The sequence below is a fragment of the Notolepis coatsorum genome, assembly GCF_963971535.1.
Source record: "Notolepis coatsorum genome assembly, chromosome: 6".
In the NCBI taxonomy this organism is placed as follows: domain Eukaryota; kingdom Metazoa; phylum Chordata; class Actinopteri; order Aulopiformes; family Paralepididae; genus Notolepis; species Notolepis coatsorum.
Window position 1 is genome coordinate 86,838,251 of NC_140170.1, and position 14,971 is coordinate 86,853,221.

Genomic DNA, 14,971 nt, shown 5'->3' on the forward strand with positions numbered 1-14,971 from the left:
TTACAAACACATTTACAATGTGATAGCCTATTATCTTCTGTTCACCTGGTTTTCCCCAACAACAATATCAATGGTAGCACCTTTGTTTTTTTTAACTTAAAATGTGCTGTGCACATATGAACCATCAGCCAAAACTGAACATTGATTTGTCAGTCTGACTAATACGATCTCCATCTGCTTGGTTGCACACATCCTTGTCCAGACATGTTGATTTCGGTCTCTGCCCTTTTCTTCTCTGTGCATGTATTGAAAATGGGGGACCCTGATGTAAACAAGATGAAAGTCTTTCTCTGGTCTGCATCCCCTTAACAATTGTGTATTGAGCCGTACTGTATTGTACCCATTCTGCAATCTGTTAATAACATTTTCACTCAATCAATCAATATTCGCTAGGGAACAGCCGCAACGTTAGCCTAGCTTAGCGTCATTCACTTGAAGTAGGTGTGCCAGTGTAGCCTAGTTCCCAACAGTCACGAAATACACTCCAACTCCAAAACATTCCTGTAAATATGTTGTGACCTGTGTATTTACCACGTGAAACCATACAACCCTGAGGTCCATACGGTCTTGGATGTCAAACCCAAAAGCTATCATTGTTGTAATACTGCCCAAGTATGATCTCCTGAGCTGAGAAAGGATGTCTAAATTTCTCCTATCTAATCTAATATATTAAAATGTTCATGACCTAGCACCTCCCCCACTTAGCACCTTCATAATACAGACAACTCCTAATGGCAGGTTAACCAGATCACCCACCCGAGGGGACGTTGTTGTCCCAAGGAGGAAAAGCTTGTTCTGCCTGTTTGCTTTTACAGTGAGAGCTTCCCAGAATTCTCTGCATGCCTGCTTTGTCTATTTGTGTTCGTCATGATGATGTCTCTTCTCTCTAATTATCTTGTTGTATATAACTGTCTTGTCTGCTAATGCATTGTTGTGCATAACTGTGTCTTGTCTGCTAATGCCTTGTTGTGCATAACTGTGTCTTGTCTGCTAATGCCTTGTTGTGCATAACGGTGTCTTGTCTGCTAATGCCTTGTTGTGCATAACTGTGTCTTGTCTGCTAATGCCTTGTTGTGCATAACTGTGTCTTGTCTGCGTATGCCTTGTTGTGCATAACTGTCTTGTCTGCTAATGCCTTGTTGTGCATAACTGTGTCTTGTCTGCTAATGCCTTGTGCATAACTGTGTCTTGTCTGCGTATGCCTTGTTGTGCATAACTGTTTTGTCTGCTAATGCCTTGTTGTGCATAACTGTGTCTTGTCTGCTGATGCTTGAAGTCTTGTTGTATATAATGGTCTTGCCTCCTAATGCATGTTTTGTTGTATATAACCATGTCTTGTCTGCTAATGTGTATGTCTATAGTGTTGTATATGACAGCCTTGTCTGCAAATTTTCTTATGTTTTGTTATGTATAGTTGTCTGCTTCATGTGTGCCTTACTGTACCAACTACTTGGCTTATTTTATATTAATCTTTTGTATACTTTGCTTTTAATGATTTAATAGCTATTTAAACACATAATCATCATCACCACCACTACACTGAGAGATAACTGTACATCACTTACCAAATAATGAAGCTTGTCTGTTGTATAGGTTTAATTATCATAAATTACAAAAATTTACATTAAATCATTTATCAATTTTTTTTATCATATTATACAGTGTGAATGCCTGCATTCATATTCTACATTTCATACGAGCATTTGTTTATATCACATGACAGACTCTACCCTTACATCCTTGAAATGTAAACAATATGCTATTGCACTAAAGCAACATATATTTCATTTATCCATCTATATTAATATAAATTAAGGTAGTATGAAATGTATTTAAAGGGTATACTTTGACATTTTAGGCTGTGTCACCAGGTACTAGTCAGGTTGTGGTGAAAGAGTACTTAAACAAGGAGCGACTGCTTCCTCATTAAAACCAACAGGTAATGCTATAGCTGCAACATTTTTAACTAAATGACAAATACAGTAAAACTAAATGTTGTGATTTTCATGTGACTGGTGAGGAAAAATATTGATATAATATAAGTGCTCCTTTAATGGTGTTATATCAATGTCCTATATAGTTACTCAAAAAATAAACATTTACTTTTTGTGGGTCTCTATTAGATTCACTTGTCTGTCATCCTTTTTGTAAAGTTGATCTTTAAAGGAATATGGCATTTAAAAATTGTGCCATATGATCTATGGAACAGGCCCACGTTTGACATTAGGTGCCATCACACATTCAAGGGGTCTCTCTTATTTCTAGCATTATTGGCTGAATATTGACTGTCTCGGAGCACAGGAATAACATGAATTCTTAACACTTTCTATGCCACTCACGAGTTTTCTCGGAATTATTAATATCTCGTTGAAAGCCACTCACGAGATTTGTGATTTTTTTTTTTTTAGCGATCTGAAATCATATTGCATCACGCGAGCCTACCCTAGCCTACCCAAGGGCCGCCGGCGATCAGATGTGGAAAAAAGCGCCCCCTATCGTCTCCCAGATGACATAAGGGATTTTGGAATGGACTCAATGAAAATGGATGGGGGAAAAAATCCTGTACTCCACATTTTCCAGTCCACTGATGCAGCCGGGCTTACCACAGTTCATTCTGGAGCCTCTGCGCCCCGCGGAATCATGTGTTCTACTGTATCACGTTGGATCTATACACTTATCGATTTTTTCGAATGGTGATCAGGAATTGGAATATACCAGTTGGATACCATCTGATGTCAGGTAAGGAATCTATGTTATCAGTGTTAGGATAATCAGACTCATTTTGATGAAGATATAAGCTGTTTTGTGAAATGTCCTCTATCGGTTTCACTGTAAAGATCCAAGAGGAAATGAACACGGCGATTATCCATGTGTGCGGCTCGAATGTGCGTGCGTGCACGTATAATATTGATCATCTAGCGTTTATTTGAAAACTATTCATAAATAGGCCGACAAATATCAACGTTCTGGAATATTCCAGTAAAAGACGATTATCATAGAATGGTCCAGAATGGACTGTTTTTTACCTCAAAACGGGTGCTTTTCAAAATGCTCTCAAACGGAAATGAAGCGATAAAAAACAAATCTGCCTTGACAGCACTGACTGGAAAAGGATTCTTTGATAAGCGACGGGCAGATTAGACACATAGCCATAATTTAAAACATAGATTAGGCGATATTAAGCGTAACATTGTTGCCGATGGTGGCATTCAAGCGCTAACTCTGGCGCCACCTCGTGGCACTGAAAGTGTTAAAATGGGTTGCAGTCCCTTATACATAAGGATTAAGGTGTTAAGACGTTAAGTGTCAACACTTCACATTGTAGGGCACTTTGCTGTAGGCTGTTTACCAAGGCCAGTACAATACTGGTTTTTCAACAAAGCACAAATATCCCATCACAGGTTAATTCCATAGAGATGGTTTAAGACTTTAAGTAGTCTCTGACGTCACAGTAAAGGCCACATGACAATGTCTATTCGGAGCTTGTTCACACTGTTGACAATAGTGTTCAAATCTCCAAGGAGGAACCGATGTAATCCTGAGGACAGGTTTGGTTTCACTTGCAGTCCATGTTTTTCTGTGCATGGAGTCATGGTGGTCAATCACCATAATCCTCAATGTCGGACCAGGGATGATCTGTACAAGCCTGTAAAAGAGCAGAATAAAGCCTTGACGAACCATTTCTTCTTTGATATGCCTATTCTTAAGAGTAAACAGACTCTGGAATGGTCTTTTCAATTGCAATGATTCATATAGGTACATATTTCGATTTTCATACAGGTTAGAGCATTGCCACTGCCATACTGTTTCCTATACTGGTAGGTCTGTTAGTGTTACTTAATCATTTACCTGTTGGTAGGCAAATCGGTCCTCTAAGTAGCGGGTCCCCAAACCAGTAATGTGACCTACATTCTGTCTGGAAAGGCCAGCTACCCTGGCAGTAAAGTCTAGAGTGAAGGCCAGCTTGACCAGTTCAGGGGCTGTGGGAAGGACAGTGGCATGGTCTCTCTCAGTGGGGATCATCTCTGTCTCTACATAGGTGTCAGCCAGCTGCTGGAAGCAGGTGTAGGACATCCTCTGGAAGAAGTTGCTGAGGATGGGGTTTTCCTTCAGCTAGACCAGGCAAGGGAGAGGAGAGCTGTCAGTAACAAAATGTGAACTACCCAGTGATTGCAACAAAGGAACATGCAGGCCTACATTATGGGAAATGTGCTTACCGTCTTCTCCAACAAGAAGATAGATACTTTTTAAATTTTATTTATGACAAATTCATCAAGCAAAAAAATTTTGGCGTGAAAAGCAATACTTTTATTCTGCACCTTTCTAAAAGCTCTGTGGATTTTAGGGCGCGATTCGATTTTTAATTCGAAGCTTCGGGATAAAAAAAAAAGAAGAAACATCTATAATTTTTTTAATTTTTAAATTACATTTTTTAATTACATTTTTTTATGTTGTGGGACTTGTACAGCACTTTGTTGAACTTTGTCAGTGCTGTAAAGTTTAAACCTTTTAAAATCTTTGACAAACCAAACACTTTGCTTTCATGAAATATTGTAAGCCGTCATTTGAGGCTTTATAAAAGCAGCACAATGAACACAAATCTGTCAGTGCCGAGTCCGACCTCATCTTAAATAACAAACAGCATTGCTTGTTGTAGTTAACAAAGAGAGGCAGAGTTGATTTTGCAAAAAATAAAAATCATATATATATATTTTTAATAATCGAATTTTTTTTCATATTCGAATCCCATGCCCATCGAACGAAGCTTCGAAGTATTTAAGACAGCCCTATTGGATTTATTATTATTATTAAAGGTCCCATGTTTTTCTATTCCTTTCACTATTTGGGCAATGTTACACAATTCCTGTGAGTCTATGGAACACATCTGTAAGTTTTTCTCATTGTTTAGTATTTCTAGTTCAAGTTTCAAGTTTCTTTAATAGTTGTCATACAGAAGTACAGAATACTTTTATACAAAATGCTTCTTACTGTTACGCTCCAGAGACTGTGCTAGACAAGATAGTATGAAATAAAATAGTATAGCATGTAAAATAGAAGTAAAAAAAAAAGGTCACAGTGTTCAGTATAGACATATGTACAATGTTCGATGCAGAATAGAAGTAACTGAGTTACCATACAATATACAATATTCTATGCAATGTACTAATATACAATACTATATAGTGCAGAGCAGAAATGGGATGAGGTACAATTTAGGTACAATTTACAGTAAGGTGTACGAGTTGTAGTGCAAATCCTTTACCAATAAATATAAAGTGTAAAGTGTGTTTAGGTGATCTAAAGTGTGGAGAGTGGGTGCTGCAGTGTGTTGTTTGTTTAAGTGAGTGTGTGGGTGTGTGTGCTGTGTGCATTTGATGGTTGTTGCATAGTGTTTATTGTTCGTTGAGCAGCCTGATGGCCTGGGGATAGAAGCTTCTTCTGAGTCTTTCTGTGCTCGCCTTAAGACTCCGGTATCGCTTGCCTGACCGCAGCAGTTCAAAGAGGCAGTTGTTCGGGTGGCTGGAGTCCTTGATGATTCTCTTAGCCTTACCCCTGCACCGCTTGATGTAAATGTTCTGGAGGGTGGGAAGCCCCCCTCCAATTGTGCGTTCGGCTGAACGTGTCACTCTTTGTAGTCTGCTACGGTCTTGTGCAGTGCTATTCCCAAACCAGGAGGTGATTTTGCCAGTCAAGATGCTCTCTATTGTACATGAGTAGAAGTTCCTAAGGATCTTCTGACTGACTTGGAACTTCCTTAGGCGCCTTCTAATCAAGTACTCTAAAGCAGCATTTTTCTACTTCAAGATTTCAAGCTGTTTTGGGCTGGGCTCCGCCCATACTCGAAAAGCGCTTTGAGTGACAGTCACCCACAGTCTGCACTGGCAGACAGAGAGAGAGATAGAGAGATTGAGGGGGATACTAATTAATTTTACCGCGGGGGGGGGGGGGGGGGGGGGGGGCTAGGCATGTGCCGGTAACCGGTTTCACTGTTTACCGCGGTATGTTGCGAATCTGCCTGTCTGTTTACAAACTGTCAGTAGCTGGCTAACTAGCTAACGTTAACTAGCTCCCGTCAAAACGAACGGGTTGGTATGGCCATTGCGTTATTTAGATTTGATATTAGCTATTGATGAGTGGAATATTCTGATTCTAGCTCACTAGATCAGTCACATTAAACGTTCTTTGTCTATAGCTTGCTAGATATGTAGCTAATGTTAGCTAGGCTAACGAAGCTGTAGCTAACATTACTGTCCAGTGTCCATGCAAACCACTCGTCGAAGGGCTAACGTTAGCTCACGTTAATTACCCCCTGTGTATAGAGCATTATTCTCAGATAACTAACAGCACACCACGTCATGTATGATCCATTACAGCTAACGTTTTGACGGGAGCTAGTTAACGTTAGCTAGTTAGCCAGCTAGCTAGTAGTACCGGTGAATCAGGTTGCTAATTGATTTCGGTCGACTAACGTTAGCGAGATTGGCCTACGTTCCGTTACATATTCATAATCATGAGAAGGATAGGAGTCTGGGGCGGGGATGTCGAAAGACGACGATAAACATTTATTTAATGTTAAACTCTGTTGACGTTAAGCTAGTGTGCTGACAGGAAAGTAACAAACAATATGGTCAGTGCGGAACCCTTATCCCTAACACATAGTTCCGTGGGTGGTTGTTGATCTTCCACAAAAGATGAATTGTTTAAATGTACGTTTAATCCAGTAAGAATAATACTAGGCTATATAACATACATCTGTGCAAGTAGATTACATTACATTAACAAAAACCTCCATCATACTGCTGAACACCTAGGTCTGGTGGAAGTTTTTTTTATAGTGGTGAGTATCTATGTATTGTGACTGCATGTTTGTCTTTAGTTTTAACCACTGCACAAATGAAGTTCCGAAAGGAAAATAAAGTAATTTGAAGTTTGAAGTACATAGGCCTATTCATAATCATGAAAGTTTATTTGGAAGTATTTTTTATTTTGTACTTAGTTTGAAAGTGGTCAGACAGTTCCCTCTCTGTGTAATACAGACAGTCTTCACACATTCATAAATAACACTTACAGAAAAGCTGATTTATGCACTGTAATAAAAGAAGTTTTGTTCAATGGGATTTTTTATTTTTTATTTTTTTACAGAATACCGTGATATACCGTGAACCGGGGTATTTTTGCCCAAGGTTATCATACCTTCAAAATGTCATACTGGCACATGCCTAGGGGGGGCATAATCCCACGGGACAAATGACAATATATACCCCTGTGAATATTATTGCACGGATTGGAATACGGGCGCGTGCGTCAGTGATATGCGAGTGCTCCCAACTATGTGTGTGTTTCCCCGCACACACACAGTGCTCCCGACTGTGTGTGTGGGGTGCTCCGTGTCCCTCTCTCTCTCTCTCCCTCTCTGTCTCTCTCTCTCCCTCTCTCTCTCTCGCCCGCTCGTTCTCTGCTCTCTCTGTCGGCACCCGCACCACGTCAACCCGTTTGAAGAAGTGTCAGTATTTCCACTCGCTCTATTGTTGAGCGAATTGATGATTGTGGGCGGTGACTACCAGTCATACTGCCTTATTCACGTCAGCAAAACAGTCAAATCAGAATGGCTTAGTTCAGTGAGGGAGGATCTCGTGAACTCGAGACTGGACTGATGAGCCAAAATGAGAATTAGAGACACAGACCCCATTGATACAACCCCACATTGCTAGAAAACAATGCTAAACACTGGAAAAGGCTATTTATAAGACATGGGACATTAAAAAAATAAGAAAAAGAAAAGCTAGACTAGCTGGTCCATATCTGCTTCCATTAATTTGTGCTAAGCTAGGCTAGCTTGCAACCGGATAGCTTTTTACTGAATGCACAGAGAGGAAATTGGTATCTGTCTTCTTGACTCTGGAGAAGACGGTAAGCACATTTCCCATAATGTTGGTGTGTTCCTTTAAAAGATTCACAGTTAAAATACAGCTGTTTTACAAATGATTAACAGCATGCACATTATTACATACAGTGTATATTTATAGATAGATAGATAGATAGATAGATAGATAGATAGATAGATAGATAGATAGATAGATAGATAGATAGATAGATAGATAGATAGATAGATAGATAGATAGATAGATAGATAGATAGATAGATAGATAGATAGTAGTGAAAAGGTTAACCTTCTGTTTTTTTGGTAGTGAAAGGCTTAATGTATAGTAAAGGCGCCTTCCCATTATAGAGCAGTGTAATCTATATTTTATTTATTTATTGATAATCACCTTTTCATCTATGGCGTCCCCTTGCTGCTTTGTCAGAGCAATGATCCTCTTGATGACTTCCTCTGAGTTAAAATAAAAGGAAAAGATGACCATAGTCTGTGTTAAAACAACAGCAGCTCGGGGGAGCTCCAGTAGCTCACCACGTACCGCGAGTGCTATTTCAGCGCCGTGGACAATCGTGCTCGTCACGGATCTGGGGCTGAGCGAGTTCGAATCCCGGACTGCAGCCGTGCCTTTCCCAGAGTGTCTTCCCCCCCATCTGAACCCTTTCAGCCTGCTTCTGTCGGTCGAACTTGACCAAGTATAAATGCGATAAACGTATAAAAGAGCCAGGGAAATGGCCAAAGTTTAAAAAAAACAAAAACAACAGCAGCTTAATTTTTTTTTTTTATGTAATTTATTTGTAGCATTTTTACAGCTTTTATTGGCCACGCAGGACCGACAGGGGAGAGGGCGAACGGGAGGAGAGGTGGGGAGGACATGCGACAAATAACGACGGGAGCTGGGATCGAACCCGGGTCGGCCGCGTAGGTGCGCAAGGCACTATGGTATGCGCCACGAGGGCGCCCCTGCGCCACGAGGGCGCCCCCGGCAGCTTAATTCTTAACAATACCATTTCACTGAAGTAAAAGTATACGATTGACTGTAACAAACTGATAGTACTAATGTAGTTCTAAGGGAGGATTAGTACTTCTTCTTTACTAGCGAAGAAGAATCAGAGCCAATAGAAATAACAAACAGGCGGGTGATAATTGCCATGGGTGTGGCTACATTTGGCAGAGACAGGTTTTCTTCTGTCTGTTTTGGCATAGCTGAGTGTGAAAAAGGTGACAAGACAAAAACACACCGAATTTGAGATCCAAAAGGTGACTGGTTTGCAAGTATGTTTTGGATTTTAATTTGCACCAAACAACCACTGTCAACCTTGAAATGTGATTTGGTACAAGAGTTGGAAGTGGAACACGTGATAAGCACCGCCATGCACACAAATACAATATGAATCAGCTCTTTAATGATGACTAAAGTAACATAAGATAAACAGTAGAGGCCTGTTAACCGATCTTACCATTTTGCAGAGTCTCTTTCTCTTTGACCTCGTAGACAATCTTCTCCATTTCCTCCGACACCTTCTCATAGTAGGAGTAAGTGGGTTCAACAGCTGCAACGATGAGAAAAATAACAATTGGTCATATTTGAAAAGGTACAGTACATGCTGAAAACGTAAGATGTATGATCAGACAAAGATAACATCATGGTCCATGATAATTGTATAATGGCCAATAAATACAAGATTCCACTATTTAACATATAACACTGCCTCTTATGCACCGCATATTTGTCGTTGTCGGTCTTGGGATTAGATTCTAATTTATTGTCATACAGCACAAATACAGTACAACGAAAATAAGTTTGGCATCCAACCACAGTGCAAATGTAGCAATAAAGTGCAACAGCAATACAATGTACAGGTAATTAAACTGGGTACAAAATATATAAATTAGTACTACTGAGTGTAGTGCTAATCAGATGTATGTACAGAGTTGTAGTATAATATGTACAGTGATACATGTGTAAAGACAGTATGGTTGTAGTCATACTGGGAGGCAGCGTAACTAGTAAGAGTATAGGATATTTACAGATATAGATAATGATATACTAGTATCTCTACATATATGTAAAAGGACTATGTGCAGGTAAATACAGACAGGTGTTGATAGATACAGTTATGCAGTGAGAATAAATATATATATATGGTATATACAGCATTTGTACATGCTATCATACAGAGCTATGGATTATATGCAGGTGTATAAGTAAGTATATAGAGGGGTTATATGCAGGTATATTCAGACAAATGTGTGTATATATATGCATTAAATATACAATTATAAATGTAAATATGCGGTATATACAGCACTGTTGTTAGTGTTGTACATGCTATCATACAGAGTATATAGGTAGACTATAGTATGAGGTGGGTAGTTAAGATTATTATGATTACTACTATGACTACAGTGTAGGGCAGTTGTAGACTGTGTAGCAGTAGGTAGGTATAAATTGAGTATAGGCAACAGAGTTCAGAGTTGTACAGTATGGGTAACAGAGCCTAGGGTGTAGGCAGTGGAGTCAAACTCACATTCGACTCCAGTGATGTCGACTGCATTCTCCTTGCGGGGATCTCGCTTGCTTGATTTTCTCAGGGTTAGCCTCCTTTTGGAGAACCTTCTCCTCAGGGACTTTTTTCTGCGTGACGTGTTTGGGGTGGCAGGGGGAACGGAGGCCTCCTGTGATGGCACGACATCAGACGTCTCTGGGCAACTCTCCTGCTCCTCCTCTTTCTCCTCGCTCCCCTTCCTGGAGAAGAAGCCCAGGAAACTTTTCCACAATGAGGCCTTCTTCTTTTTCTTTTTCTTTTTGGATTTTTTCTCGGATGTGTCGACGGCCGTCTCTTGCTGGACCGCAGGAGCTTCTACGGCGGCGAACGTGCCAACGTCTAGTTTGTTTACATCGTAAGCTAAGTGAATAGAGGGGTCACTGGAATGTCTGCGTATTCTTTTGTGTCTTTCAGGGAAGGTGACCCACTTCCGTGCCTTGCCCTTGTCACTCCTCTCTTGCACTAGTTTGCTGTCATTTAGACTGAGGCTGCGCTTGATAAACACTTCCAGCAGGCGTGTGGTATCCTTGCGGTTGACAGATAGCAGCTGGCCGTTCTGATGGTTTTCCTTATCCGTCTGTGTTTCCATGGTGGAAAACCTGCAAGAAAAACATATAAAGGGGGAGAGTGGGGTCAGGTGAGCCAGTGTGGGTAAGTTGACCCACCCCCTCTACCAAGGGAAATGTACACGATTTATGTCAGTTGACCAGCTGTTTAAGAAGAACCCATCCTTTTACTCAGGCTTTGGTAGAGGGAAGCACAACGGAAAGTCAGCACATTGTTGTTAAAAAAAACTGTTTTTTTGCACTTAAAAGTACATTTTCTACATATCAGATGTACTGACTCTTGTGTCAATGCAAATTCAACAAGGTTTGAAAAGATATAGCATACATGTTGATGAACTACCAGGGTGTATAACAACTAATTACCAAAAGGTTGGTTCTGAATGACTGTATAGGACGATTTCTTTAACAATGGTATCTGTGGGGTAAAATTTGCCAAAAGCCCTGGGGTAAGTTGAGCCAGTGGTTTAACCTAGGATACAGAGAGGACAAGAGGATCTTAAAATATGAGTTAAAGGTTGCTGGTCATGTTAAACAACAACTGGCTGACAGATTCCATGATCTTACACCTAAGGAGTGCAGTTAAATTGTACTTTAACATTAGTTATATAAACGTTTTAAAATTTAAATCCTCTTTTAAAATATTAATAATTAATAGAATATGTTTTTGAAAGGAAAGTATAATATGCTGTTCAATTGTATTTTTTACAACGGAATATTTTATTATATCCAGATCTTTACAACCAGTTGGTCAGTTTGCACATGTTGCTCAACTTGCTAGGATCAACTTATCCCTAGCCTGGGGCAAGTTAAGCTAAAGGACCACTTTTATTTTAATAAGTCATATTGCATTCTTATCATTTCAATTTGTAATGTGTAATATCTTAAATATGGGTAGATGTACTTGTTTTACTTCCGTCTAATTCTTCCTTGCTGGGAATTTTATGTAAAAACGTCTCATCTTACCCCACTCTCCTCTAATACAGTGAATTATTCAGACGCACAATTACATTTGTAGTTATAGGCCTAATGTAAGAATAAAATTAAACACTTACTTTTTTCACAATCCTATTTCATGAACACTAACATCTTCCACTAGCCTATCTAGGCTGTAGCATGGCCTATTTACTACATGTACAACATATTTATTGATTGATTGATTGAAAACTGTATTAACAGATTGCAGAATGGGTACAGTACAGTACAGCTCAATATACACAATTGTTAAGGGGATGCAGACCAGAGAAAGACTTTCGTCTTGTTTACATCAGGGTCCCCCATTTTCTATTCATCATAAATTCATATCACATGTATTATATAGCAGATTGTAGTGTTGTACAAAAGAATGCTGCACCAACATAGAAAATTAAACAATCAATGGTTATATTCTAGGATAAACAGTATAACATGTTAGAGGTGGCAAAATGTGCCAAGACTTTGAAGTTGTATCGTTATTATGTCAGAGGAGGCTCGTTGCTCATGTACCTTCCGTCCTAGTTCCTTATATATTTGTGTCTAAAACAGGTTTACTGTGCATGTTTCAACAAATAGTTTATGGACTCACCTAAGTCGATTGACAAGTATTCGACTGTAGAAAGTACAAGGTTTTCCCCCTTCGAATAATCAAATTAGTTTTCGAACCTTTTGACGTGCGATACAGAAGGTGTCTCACTGTTAGAAGGTGTCTCTACTGTTAATAGTTGCATTGCTCGCGTTGTTTGGACATGTCAGGGAAGTTACCGCCCTCCCGTAACTACAGCCTATCGACGTCACACCACCACAGGCACAGGGCTGGACTGCATTGTTTACAGGTAAATTCCCTTGCGCGTCGTTAGGTGATAACTGACACGTCTAATGAGTTAATGACTCAACCTTGTTTACGATACTATTTCGCTGTCATGTGCCTAGTATAGTGTCTATGGTCGTCCTCATGTTACGGGAAATATACATTGTGACGGTCTTCCAGGAAACTAAACCGAAACCAAACGAATCTATTCAACTCTCATCTCGCCAGTTACTAAACAAAACACTATATCTGTCGTGTCTCTATCTTATCTGTGCGCGAACAATTTGATTACGGTAATAGCTCCATTAAAGTCATTAAATAAGCACTTGTATTGTATTATCCACCCTTGAGCTCTGATCCCTTTCCACGGGTCATAACGTGCAAGAAAACATGACCTCACCTGGTGTGGTATTCCCCAACAAAGGTTGTTCAGTTTGTGAGATTAAACTTGTCTGATAAGGAAATGGCTAAAAGGAGCCACTTGGAATGTTTTTTCCCCCTTCTTCTTGTTACTGGCTACTGCAGAACAATACTTTCTTATTCATTCATTTCAGTAAAGGGTGTAATTCCACAGTAATATAATAGCCTGAAGATACAGTCAGCTAGTAGTCAGTTCATCAGTAGGCTAATGCCATTTCTCACTTGTTTAGCATGACTCACGTTTTGCAATGCAAAACAATCTAGCTGAATGGCCAACTTTCAAGTTTGTTTATTAAATATCACAATAAAATACAGGTACTTTACAGTGAAATGCTTGGTTCTGTATGAGCCCCTGAGAGTGCTTCATACATTAAAAAAAAGTAAGTAAAAAGTAAGTAAAGAGGAATATACAATATACACAGTGCAATATACAATCTAAAGTAGTAAAAATGAATAAAACAGGAGGTACAATGCAGAAAATGAGGTACAAAACTTTGAGCTAAGGTGCAATTTCAAATGAGGTATATGAATGTAGTGCAAATCTCTTTAATAATAGATACATAATGTAGTGTCTAAAGTGAGTGTTTGTTTAAAAGTGAGGTGTGCATGCTGTGGATGTGTGTGCAATCCTGATGGCCTGGGGATAGAAGCTCCTTCTGTATTGGCCAGCATGAGAAAACATGCCAGGCCACAAAACAGGCCACAGCAGAGTTGCATTATTTCTGTAAGTGCCTTCCATGTGTAACCTATGGCCAGGCAGGGGTGGACAGTATCTAAGTAGTAGTATTACAGATGAGGCATCTTACTTACTTTCATGTCAATTGTTTCTTTATTAATCCCCTTGGGGACATCCAGGTGTCATAGCAGCATGAGGGAGGGGAGGTACAGGCAGAAAATATAATAATAAATACTACTAAATTACTTATTAATTCAATTACATTTTAGGGATTTCTACTTTTACTAACATTTCAAAGCACATATCCTATTTTACATTCCACTACATTTATTTGAAAAACCTGCAATGACTAGTTAGTTACTTTTTGAAAAAAACGTCTTTGCATACAGAATGTGATACCTTTTAAAATATGATAGATGTAGGCCTGCTACTTTCATAGAGGAAGCAACCAGAGCCAGCATAACTGAACCACCAACAACTTTAACGTAACCTGTAGAGGCCAATGCATCAATGCCTGAAAGCTCCCAAGCATTGAAATGCATGAGCGTGTGTCGTCTTACCTGACCTGTCTTAGTCCATTTATTGGTCGGTTTGGTCTCAGTCGACAAAGTCTTTGTTGGCCAGTTAGTCATTTTCATGATTTCTTCCATGCTGAATGCTGAGCACATGTCTGGTAAGCATTAGATATAAAGAGGTCCTCCTCCATGATTACGTGTTGGAAATAGATTTTGACTGATTTGTCTATTAAATCAACAAATCGATTAGTCAACAAAGTCCTGTGACTATTAGAAGGACAGCCTTCATAGAATACATAGAATGTGTACTTTTACTTTTATCTTGGGCTGTTCAGTCACGTCATATCAAATACTTTAATTCTGTTACTTACTGAATAGAGGACTGTTACTTTCACCTCACAAGTCATCTATTTTTACTTAAAGGTAGAATCTGTAATGCTGTGAAACAGTGACAGGTAAAAGAGCCCCGCTTGGTACGCGTGAACACTTTAGGCAACTAACATGTGCTTCCGCATTGCTCTGATTGGCTATACTATAACTATAAATGTTTACACTCCCCACTTACTGTAGAACATGGTACATGAGT

General features: G+C 39.4%; 1 protein-coding gene across 1 annotated transcript; it reads right to left on the reverse strand.

Annotated features, from left to right (window-relative positions):
* Positions 1-1,599: 1,599 nt before the first annotated feature.
* On the reverse strand, positions 1,600-12,687 carry LOC311229964 (uncharacterized protein). Its single transcript, XM_084316072.1, has 6 exons — positions 12,553-12,687; positions 10,408-11,024; positions 9,337-9,429; positions 8,271-8,332; positions 3,850-4,113; positions 1,600-3,646 (listed from the first exon to the last, which is right to left on the reverse strand). The coding sequence occupies exons 2-6, from the start codon at positions 11,012-11,014 to the stop codon at positions 3,599-3,601; spliced, it is 1,074 nt and encodes a 357-aa protein (XP_084172198.1). The 5' UTR covers positions 11,015-11,024; positions 12,553-12,687; the 3' UTR covers positions 1,600-3,598.
* Between the last annotated feature and the right edge of the window lie 2,284 nt (positions 12,688-14,971).

What these genes read in the sequence shown, in the direction of transcription:
- LOC311229964 (XM_084316072.1), bottom strand. Translation starts at nt 11,014, where the DNA reads ATGGAAACACAGACGGATAAGGAAAACCATCAGAACGGCCAGCTGCTA. An exon ending in GAAAGAGACTCTGCAAAATG is followed by an intron (nt 8,333 to 9,336) that starts GTAAGATCGGTT and finishes ATTTTAACTCAG; the next exon opens with AGGAAGTCATCAAGAGGATC. An exon ending in ACCGATTTGCCTACCAACAG is followed by an intron (nt 3,647 to 3,849) that starts GTAAATGATTAA and finishes GCTCTTTTACAG; the next exon opens with GCTTGTACAGATCATCCCTG.